The 21,771-nt window shown below is 34.6% G+C and overlaps 1 protein-coding gene across 1 annotated transcript; it reads left to right on the plus strand.

Moving 5' to 3' along the window:
- Window positions 1-469: 469 nt before the first annotated feature.
- Window positions 470-20,948, plus strand: LOC126807871 (inactive polypeptide N-acetylgalactosaminyltransferase-like protein 5). The gene is made up of 12 exons (XM_050532732.2): window positions 470-540; window positions 1,556-1,950; window positions 3,528-3,694; window positions 5,416-5,546; window positions 5,865-6,109; window positions 7,683-7,800; window positions 7,945-8,094; window positions 8,710-8,841; window positions 14,738-14,845; window positions 15,259-15,354; window positions 16,111-16,251; window positions 20,562-20,948. The coding sequence occupies exons 2-12, from the start codon at window positions 1,565-1,567 to the stop codon at window positions 20,694-20,696; spliced, it is 1,809 nt and encodes a 602-aa protein (XP_050388689.2). The 5' UTR covers window positions 470-540; window positions 1,556-1,564; the 3' UTR covers window positions 20,697-20,948.
- Window positions 20,949-21,771: the final 823 nt, after the last annotated feature.

Below are 21,771 nucleotides of genomic sequence, written 5' to 3' on the forward strand. Positions count from 1 at the left end.
AGTTAATTATAAAACTTGTTAGAACCAATTTTATGCTGTGTTGGGAAGGCTACCTAAAAAGATGTCTCTTGACCAGAATACGTCATTCTCCGTTTCAGAAAAAAAAACAACTTAACAGATGGGCATGGTCATACATCGGCGCTATGGCCTACTCAAAAACTACTCATGTCGGAGAAATGTGTTGCGGCCCGCCTTTTGTTTCAATTCCAGATAATAATGTTATTCCCAAGGACTGCTGTATGTATCTGAAATAGGTTATAACGGTCAAAATAGTATGTAAAAACAAGATATTATCATTCAATTAACCATTTTCGTAGCACATTGAAACGAAGACCAACCAACACATTTTCTCTTATTAGTCATATATTATAAGATATACACATCGATTTATAATTTTCACACAAGTAGCAATAGGTAATATTATTGATATACTGCACAACAGCTGTCTTTTCGTTTGGCCAATGGATTGATGACAACAAGAGCAGGTGCGAACCACTTTGCAATGTTTTATTTATCGTAAGACAAGGACCAATAAAGTTAGTAAGTTGTCTGGTTGATTAGAAATAACTGTATAATTGTAACAATTTGACGTATGAATTTCTGCTGATAAAACAGGATAAGGTAGGGTTCCATCATAGAATCTGGTTACTTTAAAGAAAACAATATCGGAAATTACACAATGGGTGAGGCCCGAACAAATAATTAGTGGTAGCGATAGAGTTTGTGTCAGTTAAAGTTAGCAAAAAGATTACACCTTGGAAATAGATTAATTTCTAAGATTGAATTTCATGGTCATTTTCCATAATTAGTATGTTCTATTTACCTTTAAGCGCATGATTAGTGGATATTTATATGATTTATGTGAAACAAGCAGGTAAAACCTTATATTTTACTTATTATTGACCTCAAAAATTAACAATAACTCAATGTTTTGACCTTAACCAAATTTGTAATATTCTCTTAGCTTTTAAATTAAAGAAGTGAAGTGGATCCAGCAGTAGTGTCACTCTAGTGTTTCTCTAACCCCTAATAAAATTGAAGCATATGTTAGTTCCGAAACTATGTTAGTTAGTTTGTGTTGAGTGGATGTTAAACTCCCCCCTCCCCTCTCTATCTCTCTCTCTCTTTTTCTCTCTGTGGCTTTGATAACAGTAAAAATCCACACTAGCAGTCAGATCGCTTAGGGCCAGGTTTGAGATAGACGTGAACGTTCTGGCCAACCGTTTCACAGATATTAACTATTACTGTAGCTTTGTATTTGGATAGACACAATTTCCTCAAAACATTGCATTATATCTTAAATCTTCAATATTCCCGCGATGCCAAAACATATATATACCAATGTCTCCGCTTTAAAACCAGTTTCGATCGCAATCTGGGTTTCTACACGTACATTTTCAGGATTAAAGAGTAAAATTATATCATCTAAACAGGCACTCATTAGAGTCCCTTCCGAATCACCAAAGGATGTTGACCAATAAACTATTGCAATTTGAATAGAATGAAGATCTAATTGAATCACATGTATTAGATACTTGTCTCATTTGTTTTACAGATAACAAATATGGATATGAGAAGACAGACTTTAAGGAGTTTGATTAAATCAAGTAAAAATGTTAAAAAGCGGAAAGGCCAGACCTATAACTCTTGGATTCATGTAACAATTGGAATAACTGTGACGCTTATGATTGGTTACTCTTTTCAAATTATGTCCAATCAAACGACTTTTACAAGACCCGAAGAATCGAGTTTAATTATTTTAAATAAAAGTGTGAGTAAAGTGTCGGGTTATAGAGCGGATGATTTATATAGTTTATATGAGAAAGGTTTAGTAATAACACCGGAAGATGAAAAGTTATATGAAGCCGGGTATAAACAACACAACTATAATCAGTATATCAGTGATAAACTAGATCCTAATAGACGTATACCTGATGCTAGACACAAACGGTAAGCCATATATGGTCAGTAGCCCATCGCCATGAAACAATTTTTGTTTTATCCTGCTGCTATGGTTAGATATTTAACATATATACAAATAAATTTAGTTACTATGGTGAAATATGCAAATTCGTTCAATACAAAACTTGTCATGATATGTGTTACACTATTAATTCTTTAATCAAGTTCAGATGACAAGACTAGGTTAACATCTTATAATACTTTTTGTTCTTCTTCTAACATATTATGTACAAAACTTAAAACTCCGTAATTAGCTCGTGTTCAGGGAGCCATGGCCCTAGCTCGGCTAGGCACGAGTGTGCCAACTCGACCCAACTAACTCACATTACATAGCCGTTGTCCAGTCTTAACTCAAGAACTGCGTGGCCTGTCCTGGCCGGACCCTCTCTGTCGATTCGTTTGCTATCTGGGTTTATAAGCCCTTCCAAACAAAGGATCTTATTAGGCATCTGGCTAATGTATCATGTATCATATCAGGTTTAACATTCGATACATGCTAATTAGACAAAGAAAGTTTAAATAAAACATGCCAGCAAGTTAAGGTTTACATAATCGTTACATAATCACATAGAACAAGAACTCCAGGGCCCGGTTCCTAGAAAATTCTTAAAGTAAGCACAAAGTCATGCTTCACTTTTTCTTACGTAAGAAACTTATAAAAATACCGTCCCTAGAAAATTCTTAAGACCATTCTTACGTAAGCACAAGTCAAGTATAAGTCTAAGCACATTGTGACTGGCAAAGTTTACCATAAACTGAGACTACGATGCTCTTTAACGTCATAAAAACAACTTTGGTATGCGAATTACGTCATAAATTTATCGTCTGCTTCAGTGACGTCATATATAATGTATGGTTGATTTAGATGCATTTGACATGTCCCCTATACACATATAAAATGTGCCACAAGATAAAAAAAACGCAGACACATACAAACTAAATGAATAATTGTGAGAGCGCCTGATCTTAATGGAGCCTGTGTGTTTGTAGCCCATTGTTTACTAATAGGCAAATAGATAAAATGGTTTCAGGGTAGAAGCTATATTTTCTATAGCATTCTTAATTTCTTCTGGAGAAGGATTTTCTCTGTCTTGTAATTGTCTGTTTGGTATCAAAAGGTGTCGGAAATGCCGTCGAAAAACTCTACGGTCACCCATCTTTTTGAAGCAGAAACAGACTTAAGGTTGGAAAGCAAGCTGTATACCTTGCTTGGGACTTGTGCTTAGATTGACTATGTTTAAGAACGAAGTTGTGCTTAAGTTTTTTCTTGGAACGCATAATAACGTTCTTGTGCTTACAATGAAGTCTACTTAAAATCTTAGCACAAGAACGTTCTTAAGAATTTTCTGGGAACACAAAATAAGGTAAGTTTACTTAAATGCAAAGTCTACTTAAATCTAAGCACAAGAACGTGCTTAAGAAATTTTTTAGGAATCGGGCCCAGGGATGTCGATAGCGAACAGGTGTCAAGTTGGCAGGAAGCGTCTTTAACATCAGATAATCTGTGATTATGTAACATATTGTAAAATTTGTTACTATGGTGATATATTTTGTTTATGTTTCAGGTGTAAGTCTCGTAACTATGGTGATAAGCTGCCAACTGTTAGTGTAGTTATATGTTTTATGAACGAAACCTTTTCAGCTTTAATAAGAACCGTTCATTCTGTTATAAATAAAACACCTTCCTATTTATTGGCTGAAATTATTCTTATAGATGACAACAGTAAGCTAGGTAGGTAACATTCTGTTATTAATAAAACACCTTCCAATTTACTGGTTGTAATACTCTTACAGATGACAACAGTCTAGGTGGGTAACATTCTGTTATTAAACAGTTTATCATCCGAAACTATTTCTATAATTGTATGTGAAAATACACGAAATTATACAGGATAATCTAGCCTGGTCAAATACAGCAGCAGAATTACAACCACGACATAAGATTCGATGACAGAGCTTATTTGTACCAATGTAGCAGCTAATTGACAATGGAATTATTGTCACATGGAGAAAGATTTCACTCAACAAATAAAGACAAGTCACAGTAGCCTACAGTATCTGCGCTTTCCGAGTGCTATTCTTAACAACATATCTAAGACACGAAATTAGTATATTATACTCTTAGACTTGGGTGCTGCTTTCCATACAGTTGACCTAAAGACTGTATCCTGTAGACTTTATTCAACATTTGGTTATATTTTAAAGACACAATCTTCTTTGCGGCTAAAACATATATCTGGCGTACCATAGAGTTCAGTTTTGGGTCCCCTAGTCTTAACTGCTTATACCACACAAATTGATATCAACATTAGTATCCACGGATTGCACCCCACTCCATATCCCTATACGAGAATCAGATAGTTGTGACAAACTGGAAACATTTATAACTCACACCGTAGGAAGTGCAATTGTCTAAAAATCAATGTCGATAAAACAGAAATATTAATAGTTGAAGATCAAAAAGACAAGGCTTAATAAGCATACGCCCAGTTGTAGTAAAGTAGAACGTTAAAGATGGTGCGGGGTAAAGCCATTATAAAACAATCGATTTGCGTTATATATATATCCTATATACATGTGTTTGAAGAAAAATCTTAATACACTAGGCCACGGTAACAGCTGCACTACCCAGTTAGTCTAGTCAAAGTAAGAGTTGACCTAGAACAAACTCCAACAGAAGGTTTATTGGTACCGCTGTGTTTGTGGGATCACCCTCTACAACATATCGGGCTGGGAAAGGGTCTAATTTACATCAATTCAAAATGACGGCCAAATTTACCTTCGGAGTTTTTACCGTATAAAATTATTACAGATTGAAACATGACCCTTACGAGTCATAATAACTAGTCAGAAATTATTATAAATGAAACCCGTTCTTGCATACACCTTCAAAAAAATGACTGAGCTCCTTGGAAGACGTTAACTGAGAAAAATTTAAATGTAAATTATCACATGAGCAGTACAGTACAGTCCTGAATTGTCCCATTTCTTCTAAAGTCTTGGTAGTCTATCGCATGTCCCAAATATAGTATTTATATCTTTGTCCTTTTCAAATTTTTTGGGGGGTTTATTCACGGCGCACCTGAGTGCACACGAAAACCATGATACTTTGCAACGCCATGGAAACGCAGTTCGTGATTCTTTTTGAAAGGGGCATTTTTTTCAATTCTAAACAGTCTGAATGTTGTATCACACCCAGCCATAGCAGGCATAAACGGAAGGTATCAAACACTGTAAATAAGCAGAACTTCGTAGATTTTTTTGTGTGAACAACTTCAAGACCATAATGTGAAAACATTGAGGGCGAGTAAGGATATAAACTGTTATTATAACCGAGGATTTACATAATCATATAACATAACTTGGGAGGATAACTCTATCTTTAAATTGGGTTTAATGGAGTAAAACACATCTAGTTATATATTTAGATTTCACGTGTGTTTATATTTTCAGATGATTTACAACAGAACCTTGAATCACACCTTCAGCAGACATTTTATTCTAAAGTTAGATTATTTCGAAACAGTGAAAGACAGGGGTTGATCAGATCGCGTATGCGTGGTGTGAGAGAGGCGACTGGTAAAGTATGTATTATATTTAGATGCAGACCACAATTAATTTCTGTTCTCTTTGCCTGACTCCAACTTTTCCCCACATTTACGCTTGTCACCACTACAGGCAGAGAAACAACTGTTATCCGTCCGCCTCGAAACCATGAATATCTGCCAAAACCTGGCACTAAATGTTATTTCAAATCCCCTTCTTTCATTCAAGACCAAACAATCAACAAAAATGGCCATGCAAAATAATACCGTGCTGTGTTTCTATTATTTGACTGTTTTGATGTTTTTAGACAGAAGTATATAAATGATGATAGTGTGTTCTTGTTTATTTATTTGAAGGTTTTGATGTTTTTAGACAGTCACTGTGAAGTAAATATAGGATGGATAGAGCCACTATTATCTAGGATAATGGAGAATAGAAGTATTGTACCATCACCAATAATAGACATAATTAATCCCGACACTTTGGTATATGAACCAATTCCTTTATTTATTGGTGGATTTAGATGGAGTCTGATATTCAAATGGGACCCGCTACCCGATAAAATACTCAACAACAAATCTGCGCAGTCATATCCTGTGAAGTAAGTTAATTGCCATCATAAAGAACCATAATCGGTAATAACTTCCATTTTATAGTTGTACATATTAAAGATGCATTATAATAGCAAGAACGGTCAGCTTATTGTCTAAATCTTACATAATGCACCTTTAAAGAAAGGGTTAGCTATTTGATTGGCCAACAGGCTGGAAGCAAAGTAGGTAAACATAAAGAACGATCTCCTGGTAAAGTTGATATTTAATGTAAGTTGATGTAAATATTGTCATACACTGTAAAAAATATCCATTTTTTATGTGGCCGAATTCCGTAATTTAACACCTTTTTTCTGTTAATCGATGGATTTTTTGGAGAAATTGTGTTAATAGTGTGAATTATTTCTTCAAATTACGTGTTTTATGTATTTCTGTGGAATATTCAGTATTAAACAGGAAATTTCCGTGAAATTTAGGGATAAAATGTTTTATTCCCTTCTATAATGGACTTAATTCTGTTATTTTACGTAATATACGGTGGAATGACAAGGAAGTTCCGTGAAATTTAGGGATAAAATGTTTTATTCCGTTCTGTAATGGACTTAATTCTGTTATTTTACGGGATAAACGGTGCAACGATAAGTAATAGTATACATATATAATCACTCCTAATAATCATCATGTTATAGTATTCATTTCAATTTATTAACCATAATATGAAGAATCATATTTTGTAACGTTTGGTATATTAATTGACGTGTATATCTAATTTCCAGTATTTATAAGATCTATAATGTTTATTGTTATTCATTATACGTTAATCAGATTGTAAGTATTTTCATAGATATGTAAAAATATGTTGTAATCCTGCGTGTGTTAAGGTTGTAATATCTGGTAATCAAGCACGCTTAAATCCGGATAGTACAACCGGTTGGCCAGTGTAAGTCGGTTTGTCTCTATGGCAGGGTCTACATACCTGCGAATTGATAATACCGCAAACTTACATCTGAAAGCATCCAACCACTGACGAGTAGCGGTTTGTGGTACCTTGCTCTCGATTCTTATATAATTGCGAAAAGAGGTTACGTTTAAAGATTATCTGCGGTATCACTTCGGTGGAAGCGGACGTTAAATAAAGCTATTTCACGCACGCGTCTAAAGTCAATGGTTAATTAAATGAAATTTTTATCACCTTCATCGTCAGGAAACAAAATTTATTGGGATTTTTTTTTTCTGTATTTGAAAATGGAATTTATGTTAATTGAGGGAATTTCTGTAAATTACAGGAAAACCAAATACGGATAAAATTTTCCTGGTAATTTTTGTTTCCGGAATTTTTTACGTTTTTTCACGGAAATTTTTGTTACAGTGTATATGGTCAGGAAACGAAATTTACCAGGATTTTTTTTTCTGTATTTGAAAATGGAATTTATGTTAATTGAGGGAATTTCTGTAAATTACAGGAAAAACAAATACGGAAAAAATTTTCCTGGTAATTTTTGTTTCCGGAATTTTTTACGTTTTTTCACGGAAATTTTTGTTACAGTGTAGCTAGGTCGAATATTTACACAACACTAACGATAATAATTTCATCAAAACTAATAAGCATGTAAATATTTTCAGAACGCCAGCCATGGCTGGGGGAGTATTTGCTATAGATAAAGAATATTTTCAAGAGATAGGAGAGTATGACCCTGAACTTCACATATGGGGAGGAGAAAATATGGAGCTGTCATTTAAGGTAATACAGATTCTGTCTTGTAATTAAAATAATTAAAGATTTTTTATTTAAGTGCACATACATTGTGAGAGAGACAGAGTGAGACAGAAATGGATATGTTCTATGATTATTAGCCATTATAAATGCTGTTACTTTAAATTGTAGGTGTGGCAGTGTGGTGGTCAAGCAGAGATTGTGCCGTGTTCTAGAGTAGGACATATTTATCGTAAAAAGAGACCCGGTGCTGACGAATCAATTTCAATTCTAACCAAAAATGTCCTGCGTATAGCTCATACCTGGTTAGAGGATTATAAGGTAAATAATCTGTATTGTTTTTAAGACTGATTACCCTTTGACCTTAAATTTGACTTGTGGCTCACGTGACCTTGAAATGATCTTTCGTAAGACAGTTAGCCCCGCATGATTTTTATACATGAATACAACGTTTCGGTGGTCCAATATCTTTCTTTGGATATTTTTAAAATGTAAAACATATCATTTCAGACAGATGTCTCCCGTCCAGTAAAAAATGGATTTTCATTTTTACGGTTTACTAAAGCAAAACAGAGGCAACATGGTCCGAGACAAACTAAACTATGGCTTGATTTAGATCAAAATTGGCTTGATCTATGTGGGTTTTTTTATTAGGCCAAATTGTGGACAAATACATTTTTGTTTCAAAGAATAAACCGAAGTCAGCTTGTTTACTAAATTTAATTGAAAATTTGACCTCCTGTGTCTTTAGTTAAACATAAAATGGGTTATGTATCCCAGCAATGGATTTATCTATAGACATTTTCAACCAAGATAGAATGCCATTCTATAAAATAATTCAACATACAAAAAATCCACACAAATCGATGATTTATATTTTGTACACACCGAATAGATCTCGCTACTTAAAATAATAAATATCTGACTTTTTTTCAGAAATATTTTTACATGTTGAACCCTGAGGCTCAAGGTATTTTATATGGTGATATATCAGATCGTCTGGCTTTAAAAGAAAGATTAGGATGTAAAAGTTTTAAATGGTATTTAGATAATGTTTATCCTGAACAGGTAGGTCATATTGTTTAATATTCTCGGATGTAAAGCTCGCTGTTACCTTTCGGCCATGTGCTACAAACTAGAGGTAGTTGTAATTCACATAAAAGACTCCACCCACTACGACAGTTTGGATGTGCTGCTGTATCAAATAATTTAGGGTAATATTTTTATTGACAGAACAAAACTAAAATTGTAAACAAAGAGAAACTTAGAAGACATCAACGCAAACAAAACGGAGCTACGGTGACTAAGTGAGTAAGACACAGGCTCGCTAGCCTGGAGGTCGCGGGTTTGCTCCCGGTGTTTTCCGAGAATGTTCATCTGGACTTTCCGGCGTGGTTTCCCCTTGTCAGTGGTGTAGAACGGAAGACCTGACAAGGACAGCTGTCGGGTCGTTCGGGTGGGACGAAAACCTGAGGTCGTGTGTACACATTAGCGTACACGTAAAAGTTTCTATAAATCCACAAGAAATCTGCGATCCTCTACTGACAAATCATTGCTTAAACATCGCTCTTGTAATGTAACATCATATTATGATAACCGGTTATTCTAGGTACTAGCATCGTTGTTATGGAATAAATTACTAATTCAAATTGAATATCATTTTATAATTTAGATTTTTTTTATCAAATTTTATGCTATTTGTTATCCCGTTTTATCATGTAAATGCAATATTGTGTTGTTCTGAAATATATCTTTGTGAAGCGCACATACTCATCTTTATATTATTAAGTGCAAGAGAACTTTTGCAAACAAAACGACAAACTTACAGACAAGGCACAAACTGCATTGCAAACAATACACAACAAATATCAAATCAAGTGAATGGATTCGGGAACCAGTTTTGAGCGTCATCTACACTGTACAGTTCACTCAAAATAAAAAAATAAAAGAAAAAACCCCATTAATTTAAAAGAAAGACCTAGTCTCGGTCACCCAGAACCTCATAGTCCATTGCCCATGCGTAACCGGGACTTTGCTTTTAATGTGGTTGATTATCCAGTATCTTTGGCCAAGTCACGTAAGAGTTGGGCCCCTTCCCACAATTATTGTATCAATATGGCCACAGATCACTAAATATTTGCCCATTGACTTTAATGTTAACTTTTTCCCAAATTTTCGTTGGGTAGAACGCTTTCTACCACAGATGGAGCAATGTGGCAACCTCTTGCCGAAAAGCACGTATGAGGTTCACCATGGAAAACTTGAGATACACAAGTTGGAAGTAGATACAAGAAAACATGCAATTTTGAACCCTACATTCCAACCTAACCAACCTCTCAACTCTTGCAAAAAGAGGAAAAAAGGGAAAGGGAGAGAAAGACTAAAAATAACTTTAGCCCTACATTCGTGGGTGACGGCGTAGAAATATTTGGTGAGCTGTGTCCTATATAGGGGTGAAACTTTGGGTATCACCAAAAAGTCTTTTTTATATGCTTCCCATATGTTCTGGTAACATACCGGTGAAAGGAAATCAAAATCAAAGAATAACTGCAACCAGCGGCTGCCAGGCAGGATACGCCCACATTTTCGAGAGATGGATAGAGAACAAGCTAACAAGAAAGTGATTTTTCCTACAATCAAGGGCCATAATTCAGGAAATTACAATTCGATATGCGCATATATCGAAAGGAACTGAGATCTTTGTGTTATAAACTTACATTTCAAGTTTCAACAAAATCGGATAAAAATTGTGACCTCTATAGGGTCCACAACCTTGATATACCATATTTTTACGCTATTTGAGAACAAACGGCGGCCATTTTGTCTGTCAATTTTAGGGCGATTTTCACAAAATTCAAACTCAACTGTCCTTAGGGTGGAACGGTAATATAATAATACGGTTTTTTAAATCGGATAAAAATTATGACCTCTAATGGGTCCACAAGCTGAAAACATGATTTTTCGTACAATCAGGGGCCATAATTCAGGAAGTTACGGTCCGATATGGGCAAATATTGAAAGGAACCGAGATCTTTGGGTTATAAACTTATATTTTAAGGTTCAACAAAATCGGATAAAAATTATGACCTCTATAGGGCCCACAACCTTGATATACCATATTTTTAAGCTATTTGAGAATGAACGGCGGCCATTTTGTCTGTCAATTTTGGGCCGATTTTCATGAAATTCAAACTCAGTCATCCTTAGGGTGTAACGGTGATATAATAGAACGGTTTTTTAAATCGGATAAATATTACGACTTCTATAGCGTCCACAAGCTAAAAACGTGATTTTTCGTACAATCAGGGGCCATAATTCAGGAAGTTACTGTCCGATATGCGCAAATATCGAAAGGAACTGAGATCTTTGGATTATAAACTTACATTTCAAGTTTCAACAAAATCGGATAAAAATTGTGACCTCTAAAGGGGCCACAAGCTAAAAACGTGATTTTTCGTACAAACAGGGGTCATAAGTCAGGAAGTTACGGTCCGATATGCACGAATATCGAAAGGAACCGAGATCTTTGGGTTATAAACTTACATTTCAAGTTTCAACAAAATCGGATAAAAATTGTCACCCCTATAGGGTCCACAACCTTGATATACCATATTCTTACGCTATTTGGGAACGAATGGCGGCCATTTTGTCGGTCAATTTTGGGCCGATATTCACGACATTCGAACTCAGTCATCCTTAGGGTGTAACGGTGATATAATAGAACGGTTTTGTAAATCGGATAAAAATTACGACTTCTATAGGGTCCACAAGCTAAAAACGTGATTTTTCGTACAATCAGGGGCCATAATTCAGGAAGTTACTGTCCGATATGCGCAAATATCGAAAGGAACTGAGATCTTTGGATTATAAACTTACATTTCAAGTTTCAACAAAATCGTATAAAAATTGTGACCTCTATAGGGTCCACAAGCTAAAAACGTGATTTTTCGTACAAATACAGGGGCCATAATCCATGAAGTTTCGATCCGATACATGCCAATATCGAAAGCAGCCGAGATCCTTTGGGGATAAACCTATATTTCAGGTTTCGTCGAAATCGGATAAGAATTGTGAGCTGTAGAGAGTCCACAAACAATTGTGGACGGACGGACGGACGGACAGGGGCGACGGCATAATACGTCCACATGAAAATGTGGGCGTATAAAAATGATGGGCCTTTAAGTATACGTGCTGTTTTATGTACAGTAGTGCATCTCAGGTCCATGGGCCTTTTGTGCTAAAATTTAAAAATCTTTCTTATTTGAGTTCTGTGAAAAAATTAGACAAGTTACAAACAAATTACACAGAAAACACTCATAAGCTGGATTTTTTTTTCAAAAATATAATTTTTTACTGCCATGTCATGAAAAATGTACAAAATTTACATGTAGCATCTTTAAAAATAAAAACAATTATTTTCCTCTTTTTAGATAGCCAGACCGAAAAGGGATATATATATCTTAAGAAACCCTGGCCAATATACAAACAGAAAAATCACAAATCAGCTGCATTGATTGTAATATTAGAGATCTATACTGAAACATGTATCCCCACCCCCTAAATATGTCACTGACTGAATGAATTTAATCTTTGGTTGCAGAAGTAACATCATCAAAGCAATCTGTCTAATAGCTATGTTTTACCATCCCTGGCTAACATATGTACATATAAACTAAAATATGTGCAATAAATATGAATTATGGTTAAAAATAGGCCTTGATGAAAGAAAAAAATGCCATATTTGGTCTATGACCACCCCTCTCTAACAAAAGGATCACAGAATGCACAATTTTCACAAATTTGGGAAAATTTCAATGTTTTCAACATCTCAAGGCTCAGAGGCATCATACAAATCTTTATTGCAATTCTTGTGCTGAAGCAAGATGTCTGGACCTTTACATCAATTGCCTGAAAAAATGAAGTCCAAAAAGTAGTTATGACAGAGTTGACAAGATGAAGGAGGCCTGAAAAGGAGCAATATTAACATTTCACTGTTCTATAAGTAACATAAATGCAAAAAACACCACACATCCTAGACTTTGATAAGAAAATATTGAAAATTAAGCTGAAATTTACACATCTACACCATTTTTATATTAGGGTGTGGTGTCATTGGCCTGTCGTGTCTCTGGGTTCTAAGTTTGACTTTAAACAAAAAGGCTTAGAAATCTTTGAAATGTACAAAATAGCTATTTATTAGTGAAAAATAACATTCCTAACTGTAATTCAACCACAAATTCCAATTACTATCATTTAATTGTCAACACAGGTGCAATTAAATCTCTCAAATCACATTAATAAAAAAGGGTGGGGTGGGGCATTTATAGCCTCTCCTAAGGAAATGGCGGAGTTAAAAATGGCTAGAAAGACTGGAAAATTGCTTTCTATGTGAAGGAAATACAAGAATTTAATGTTACAAAGAAGAAAAAAATGCTTGTTCTGGGTAAAACAGTAGCAAAATTGAGCCAACCCCTGTTTTGAACATTTTGTACAAACCCATCTGCTGTACATTATTAACTCAGTTTTACCAATTTTCAATTTTCTGTAGGAAAGCTGGGGCTATTTCTAAACCTGATAAACTTGTAGATCCCATCTAAGTTATATTAGCAATGAAAATCAGGGCATTTTAGACATTTTGACTCATTTGAGTAGTCATGAAAAGATTAATTTCTACATTGAAATGGAGGGAATCCAAAGATTTTCTGTGAATATTCCTGATTTTTAGACAAAATTTGGTGAAATTACAGTACTGTTCACTGTATCTGTGCTTTCTGAGGTTGAATAAGCCAAAATTGGGCAATAAAATATTTTTCTTACTATTAGAAATTAAATAAAAACTGAAAATTGAGAAATTTGCAGTAAAATCACCATTTTTCTTCAAATTTTGATTTTTTTTTTTTTTAAATTTAACTTTTTTTAGTTTTTCAGTAGTCAAAATATTTTATTCATATTTTCTGAGAGTTTGATCTTCATATTTTCAAAACTAAGGCATATCAGTCTCAGCATACATAGACAGGCCACAGATTACTAAATATTTGCCCATTGACTTTAATGTTAATTCTTGTCTCTTAGACTGGCTATAACTTTTCCCCAAATTTTCGTTGGGTAGAACACTTTCTACCACAGATGGAGCAACATGTATCAACCTCTTGCCCAAAAGCACGTATGAGGTTCACCATGGAAAACTTGAGATACACAAGCTGGAAGTAGAGACAAAAAAACATGCAATTTTGGACCCTACATTTCAACCTAACCAACCTCTGAACTCTTGTATCCTTCCGCCTCCAAATCATGAATATTCACCAAAACCTGGTAGAAAATGTGTTTTCAAACCTTTTTCTTCGATTCTACACCAAAAAGTCAACAAAAATCGCCATGCAAAAAGGGAAAAAAGGGAAAGGGAGAGAAAGACTAAAAATAACTTTCGCCCTACATTCGTGGGTGACGGCGTAGAAATATTTGGTGAGCTGTGTCCATATAAACTAACATGAATCGTGACAACGAAATGGGATTAATTTTAAAAAAACCCCAAAAAACCATATATATGGCCCATGAAGAGATAAATTTTACAATAAAAAAAATAAACGAGTTTTGTATATTGAACTGTCAATGCAATCAAATGAAATTTTTGAAATGTCATTCTTAAAATAATTTCATGGGTGTAAACATCTTGTTTTAGGACCAGTTACCTCCCTTAGACTTGTCTATGATAATGTAAAAGACAGGATAATCTAGCCGATGACCTATTATTCCCAAATGTTGACAACGCATCCAGAATAATATTCGTAGAATATTTTTCTGAGTGATAGAGACTAAGAAAGACCCAATGGTCGTCTCCTTAATGGCGTTTCTTGGTGGCGATAGTGTGTCAGTTCGCCTCATGGGTTATAAATTTCATAACTGTACTTCGTTTATTTGCAAATTTTGTTGACTTTACATAACTTGAGAAATTATTCTTTGGCAGTTGTTACTAACCGATCCCAATTATGATTCTCTGGAAGCTCAGCGGGTAAAGAGAATTGATGATAGTCTTTTACGTCACAACAGATTTTCCATTACAAGAGTTGGCAAGGTTGGTATTTATTGGAATTAGTTATAGCTCTTTTGAAGTTTCGGTGAACCTTTTGGAGAAATATCATTATCAAATTTCTCACGGCTTAATCCACGCCAATATGTACTCAGATTGATAATTTAACATTTAATTAAGAAGTTATAATCAAAATACCGACGCTAGATAACCTCCAAGCTTAGATTTAATCGAATTTTTAAAAAGGTCTACCATTTCTGTTCTCCCACAACAAAATGGTGGCGTGCGTATTTCATAAGGAACATTAGAGATCGATGAAAATTCAATTCAACATAAGTTTGTAAATACTGAACAGAATTGAACCATTTATAGATTGGTATTATTGTAGTTTTCAAATGATTCCTATTTCTTAAAATGACGCATCGAGACTTTAATGTTGTTTATATTTTATTGTGTAGATATTACATATATCATCTGGACTGTGTTTATGGTATAAAGTTGATGAAACAGAAGTTACAGTTATTTTAATACCATGTGATATACAGCAACCACCGGTAAATACACCATATTCTGAATCCCCATCTCTTCCTTATTTCATTAAAAAGCTATTTCACATCATTTATGTAACTTTCGCAATGATCTTTATGTAACTTTCGCAATGATCTTTATGTAACTTTCGTAATGATTATTAACAGTAGGTATGTAACTTATATTTTATTATCCCAATCTTTGAAAATATAATATAAGACTATGTCCTTTGCAGCGGTTATATTTTAGTATCTCTATCTTAGATAAAAATATATTTTAGTACCCCTTTCATCGAAAAGGTTATATTTTAGTATCCCTTTTAGTATAACTACCTAAGAAACGATTATATTTTTCTTCGAAAAGATTACATTTTATTATTTCTGTCTTAGAAAAGATTATATTTTAGTATCTCTATCTTGGAAAAGATTTAGTATATCAATTGTATTTTAGTAGTCTAATGCTATTTTAGTATCCCTATTCAAGGTTGGAATTTGAAGAGTAGTAGGCAAGTCGCCCTTTGGACAAAATTCTCCATTGTAGCATTGCGCACTTTACAATAGAAAAAAACATACCCTGTGTTAGTTGCACACTTATTCTCATATTGTGTTGACGGGACGTTAATGAATACGTTCTCTGTGTGTGAAATGGATTTTTTATCCCCAGTTTCCACCGAGGTGATATCGCAAACAAGCCTATGTTCTTCCCCCCCCCCCCAAAAAAAAAAACCCACCACCTTTTCTTATGTTTGATATTATCAAAACAAATTGTGATATTTATTTCAGACGTGGCGTGAAACAGATCATCATAGTTTCAGACCATCAAATTTACACAGAAAATGTTTACATAGTACCACAGATATTACTACGTCACAGATCCGATCATGTGACTTTAGATCTACTCAAACCTTTATATGGCGACTACAGGTAAGTTTGTTTTGGAGATTTCATATATCATTGTGATTCAGATATTTTGAACATGTCCCTTTTCTGGGGCCTGCCTAGGACATTGTCTAATCGTTCGGATAGGATTAAAAACCGAGGTCCCTTACACACATTAGCCAGCACGTAAGCCAACCCATAGGGCAAGGTAAAGTGACACCATTTTGTCACAACACCTGAAATGGGGGGTTCTCAAAAAGGGATTTACACCAGCTTTAATGCAAATATGTTGGTATCTACATGTGCCTGAGATGATACAGAACAATAAAAAATGGATGGAAATCCAAAATAATGACTTTGAAATAAAATATTTACCAAATAATGAAGCAAATTCCTAAGTCAGGACTGCGCAGCTACAAGCTTTATAAAAAAGAACACAGGAAAATTAAACTGGCTAAAAGTTGCTCAGATAATCAAACTCCAACCATCAAGACTTGAAATCTGAAAAAAAAATATCAAAACTTAGTTATAGTACCTCAAAGTTTTCAAATATTTTGTAAACAAAAGGCCATTTTGTTTCATGCACTACTTTCACTGCAGATGTATGGTGTACCACTAGTGGCCAGCAATATTGCCCCAATGATATGAGGTACACATTGTACAAATAGCCTTCATATTCCGGATATGACATCTAATTACAATAATAGCAGCCTTTTTGCAGGGATTTTTCATGACTTGAATACAATGTATGTATGTCTGCTAAGGCTTATTACACGTATATGGTTATACCATAATGATGAATGTATTATTTGTGTGAAAGGGAGAGAGACAGGTTTAATGTCTTCTGGACACAAACTAGGTCATTTCGGGACTAACACATGGTTCAAATTTATTTCAATAATACGCTAGTGTGTAGGGGTCTTTAGCAGAGGGAGGACCTGGAGAAAACCCATGAGGCGACCCTACTGCCTGTCACATACAAGTGGACAACTGAAACCAGCCACTGGACTCAATGACGAACCTTGTGATCAAATGTGCACGCGTTAACCTTTCGGCCACCCAATTTACTTAAAAAGCATTCAGCTAATGTATGTACATCAAATGGAATAATCCACATTATTTACAATTTGTTATACCCACCTGTTATTATATTAAAGTCACCAAATCCTAAATCACATTTCAGTTCCTGGCCTATATTTCTGAAAAATAAATAATGTAAAGGTGTATTTTTCAATTCATTTTCTAAATCCAGCACATATACAAATTCTCAATATACATGTACATGTGTAAAACATTCAGCATTATTTGCAAACTTTCCAATGGGAAGTGATATCAGATGTTCTCGTTAATTAGATGCTGACATACATGAATCACATCCATTCACAGATATACAATGTTTCTGTCTTTTAGAAGGCCTACATAGATTTGTAAACTTGCCAACAGGCTTTGTGTAATATTAATAGTGATATTTTGGGTATACCCTGCCCATGCACAACACTCATCACTTTGCAAAAGTGTAACTTAACTGTCTAGATAGGAAATGTTTTTAATTGGCATGTATTTAATGGTTGCTTTTGGTATGCTAGATTTAAAAAAAGACAGCTACAATTGTAGATACATAAGCCATCAGTTTGGAGGATTTTAAATCCACACATACATGTATTCACATATTTTATTTGACTTGGAATGTTTAATGTTTTTTAGGTTTTTTTCGTATAAATTGACAATACGTACCATTTTAAAAAAATTTTTATCATAAATGCCACATAATTTTTAATGCTGCTTTAAATTCCATAGAAATCATAGTTTTCCTTGTTTATCTGTCAAATTACACAAGACTCTAACTCAATATCATCAAAAGTCTTCCACCTTGAAAATACAAATTATTTGTCAGTTTAAATCAACATTGATGTTGATCTTACCGCGAAAAGATGGGCTTCTGACAAAATAATCATTTTACCATTGGTACACGTATCGTGTACCATAATGCGTTTCAGGACCGTTTGTAATAAGGTACTCGAAGAACGAGGCTAGACATATTCCACGGGTCATATTAAGCGGTGATGCCATATTCTTATCTGGAGAGTATGCACAATAAATACTATTATTGTTGACTGGAATAACCAGACGCTAGAGATTGTCAATCAATTGAGACTACTGACATATTTCGCTGAACATAATTGAATTGAAATTTGGGTAAAAACGGAAACGATTTACCTCCTTTAACTTTAAAGCAACACGGCCACCATAATCTGCGTAGATTATCTTGTCCAATTCTGTAAAATAAGAATAAAAATTACAAGGTATATCAGTGAAAAGTTTATATGAAACAAATCCTAAATAAACGACACATAATTATAATAGTATAAATATTATATAATAATTTTAAAAATGAAAAACCCAACAAACCATGTATTAAATAAAGTAACCAGTAAGACACAAAAAATAATTTAATAATATAGGCCTAGGCTAAAACTTGATAATTTTTAACTTATATATAAACCCATAAAATTTATCACTAGAAGAAATTGAAAATATCCAACAATAATTTTCAAGTTGATAATAATGCATTTTGGCAAAGTTTTAATTTCAAAAAGCCCAAATGATTAGGCAAATAAATTGAAGACTGTGTGGTCTTTGGCATGTGCTACCTGTGGCGTTCCGTAGTCCCAAACAAAATACAGGATAAAGATACATTATGGGAGATAAGATAAAGAGATGGCAGTTCTCGCTATAATAGTTAAAAACTAGATAGTGTAAAGGTAATTTGCTAAAAATTTCAGTCAAATTGATCAACTATGAGCCGAGAAAGAAGCGGGTGAAATTTTTGCATAGTCTCGGTCATCATTACTAAAATCATTAATATAAACAGCATAGTCTCGATTATCCACTTTTCTTGATTTAATTATCAATAGCCGTTAGCGGCATATAGGAATCTAATCCAGCCAACATCGAAGGCTAGCCTTGGCATCGAGAGTTTATTATGGTCCGGATACGTTAATTAATCATTAATTTAATGTCTAATTGATAATTTAGATAACATTTCAGGCCTAAAGAAAGACTTTTAATAAGCAGATTTTGCTCTTGCATAATGCATGTATAAGCAATTAAAAACTATTTTTTTTCCAAATTGATACCACCACGACATAATTAAGTTGCAATGCAAGAATGCAGTGTGTACTTACCAACATGAAAATAAAATTTATTCAACGAATTTGTGATCACTTGACGAAACCACATGTACCAACTTTTTTGACAGTTCGTCCCATCTTTCTAAAAAAAAACACATCTCCAGAGATCGGCTATCCGATCACAAATGACATCGATACTACATAATGCCACAGTACCTTTCAAATTTTCTCCTTACAAAACATTTCTCTCAAAATATTCACGAAATAAAGTTTTTACCAAATTTCTTAATTGTTGACATTTGGAGGCCGAATGACACCATCTAGAAGCTCTGCATCGAATGGCAATAGTCCGGCAAAGCCAATTAAAATTCCATAAGTTACACTTCACCAACAAATTGTAATAAAAGCAACATATTCTTACTGATATGTGTCAAATAGTATGCCACATAATATTACACTTATTACAGCAAATTATAAACTTGAGCTAAAACCTCATTGAACGCGGAGTAATGCCTGTAAAGGGTGAAGGTCGTTTGAGCTGTGTTCGGAACTACGATTGTATACAATGGGTGATCAGAAAGAAACTGCAACGGTTAGGGTTTTTAAAAATATATAGGAATGTAAATAATTGATTTCCCTCGACTTGTATTCCGTCAGTAGGTTCGATCAACCTGGCGATTTTTCGTGCTTCAGTGATATGTCAACAGAGGGTCACTGAAGAAGAAGGGCGAGACGAAATAACAAAATGGCTAAAAAAAGCACATGCGAGTATGTACCGACGGATTGAAATACGTATTACATTAATAGAGAGAGGTTAATTGAAAAAGCTAGTCTCGACGGTTGTTGTACACACCATGGGACAATAGTTGAATGTGATAAGTAACGTCAGAAAGTTCAAATAATTCTTGTAGGTGTAACCGCGTTTGTTGGACATTTTATGATTTTGCGATATTTTCACCATAAATTTACGCCTCAGTGATCACAAGATCAGTTTAAAGGGTCAGTGGTAGTAAAGAAATCTTCTTTGAGTAATGTTTTTTATTTTAGACTTTTGTATCCAAGGGCCACTGTTCTGGTTTTTGAAATAAATTTTTCATCTTTTCAGGTGCTTTGACAAAATGGTGTCACCTTACCTTGCCCTTAACAGAATTCGAAATAAGAATGTAATAGTCCACAGTATCATCTGATACAAGGGAAATAACTGTATACCTTTTATAATTTCAGAATACTACAAGTCAGCTGTATCATCCTGCTAGTGGTAAATGTTTGGAACCAGACTCAGATTATCAACAATCTGTACTTCGTCTGGTACCATGTACAGATAATAATAAACGATTACATTTTGTTATGATTAAATAAACGACCACAGGGGCGGATCCAGAGGGGGGTTCCCTGGTCAGCTACATAATTTTTTTTGTAAATCAGTACTTTTTATGAGAAACGTTTCTCGGCCGTGTGCTTTATCCTTTATCGTCAGATGTGGGACAGGATGGGCACTCAAAGCACGAGGTAATGATATAGACATTATGTGATATCACAATTAATGCTTTGCATCCATGAAATTGAATGACAAAGTCATTGTATTAATTCATAATAAAAATTGACACCAAACGAGGTGTTGAATTTCTCTGTTTAAAAAGCTCAATGTGTATGTATATACGCCAAAATGACCATAGAGACCATGCGGAAGGGGGGGGGGATAGATACATTGTCTCAGGAACCTGGCAAACCCCCTCCTGCAAAAATTCCTGGTTCCGCCCTGGACTATAGACAAGTTATTAAGTGGTGTATATACGACTTATTTAAGAGATATGTTGCCGTTCAGAAAACCCTATGTTGTGCTCCATACACGACTCATTGAAATTATAAATAAACTCAGAACTTGTTTTCGTGTAGTGGATTCACCATTGATATTGGTGTAGACGGTCTTGTCATGCGGGGTCTCTGTACATCTTGGTGGTACTATCCTGCTCACGTGTAGCACCATAGGTCTTTTGTCAGACGTGGAGAGCGGGCGTTGAAACCGGTCGCCACATCCTACATACGACCCATGCATCTTTTCTTACTACATATTTCTGTAGCCTTGTGATCGTCTAGAATTTGTCTCTAACTGTCTTTACTTCTGCTTCACGTTGTGTGTTTGCTTCTTACCGTTTTCTTAAGACGTTTACCAGGAATAACAATGCAACAGTTCGCTTCTACATGTTATATAGCATAGCCGAATACATGCATACAAGCATTATAAATAACAATACTAGCTAAAACCATTTCTCCACCCTAGTCAGCCTCGCTGACTAGGAACTCAGATGGAACCTCTCTGGAATCTAATAGAAGTCTAACTTATGATAGTTTTGTAGCTATGGGTTTTGGACGTTCAATTATCTAATTGGTCAAATATCATGTAAATAAGTATAGAGATTGGTCAAACAAGCTA

This window comes from Patella vulgata, chromosome 9, assembly GCF_932274485.2.
Source record: "Patella vulgata chromosome 9, xgPatVulg1.2, whole genome shotgun sequence".
NCBI lineage: Eukaryota > Metazoa > Mollusca > Gastropoda > Patellidae > Patella > Patella vulgata.

What these genes read in the sequence shown, in the direction of transcription:
- LOC126807871 (XM_050532732.2), top strand. Translation starts at nt 1,565, where the DNA reads ATGGATATGAGAAGACAGACTTTAAGGAGTTTGATTAAATCAAGTAAA. An exon ending in ATAATGTTTATCCTGAACAG is followed by an intron (nt 8,842 to 14,737) that starts GTAGGTCATATT and finishes ATTCTTTGGCAG; the next exon opens with TTGTTACTAACCGATCCCAA. An exon ending in CCATTACAAGAGTTGGCAAG is followed by an intron (nt 14,846 to 15,258) that starts GTTGGTATTTAT and finishes TTTATTGTGTAG; the next exon opens with ATATTACATATATCATCTGG.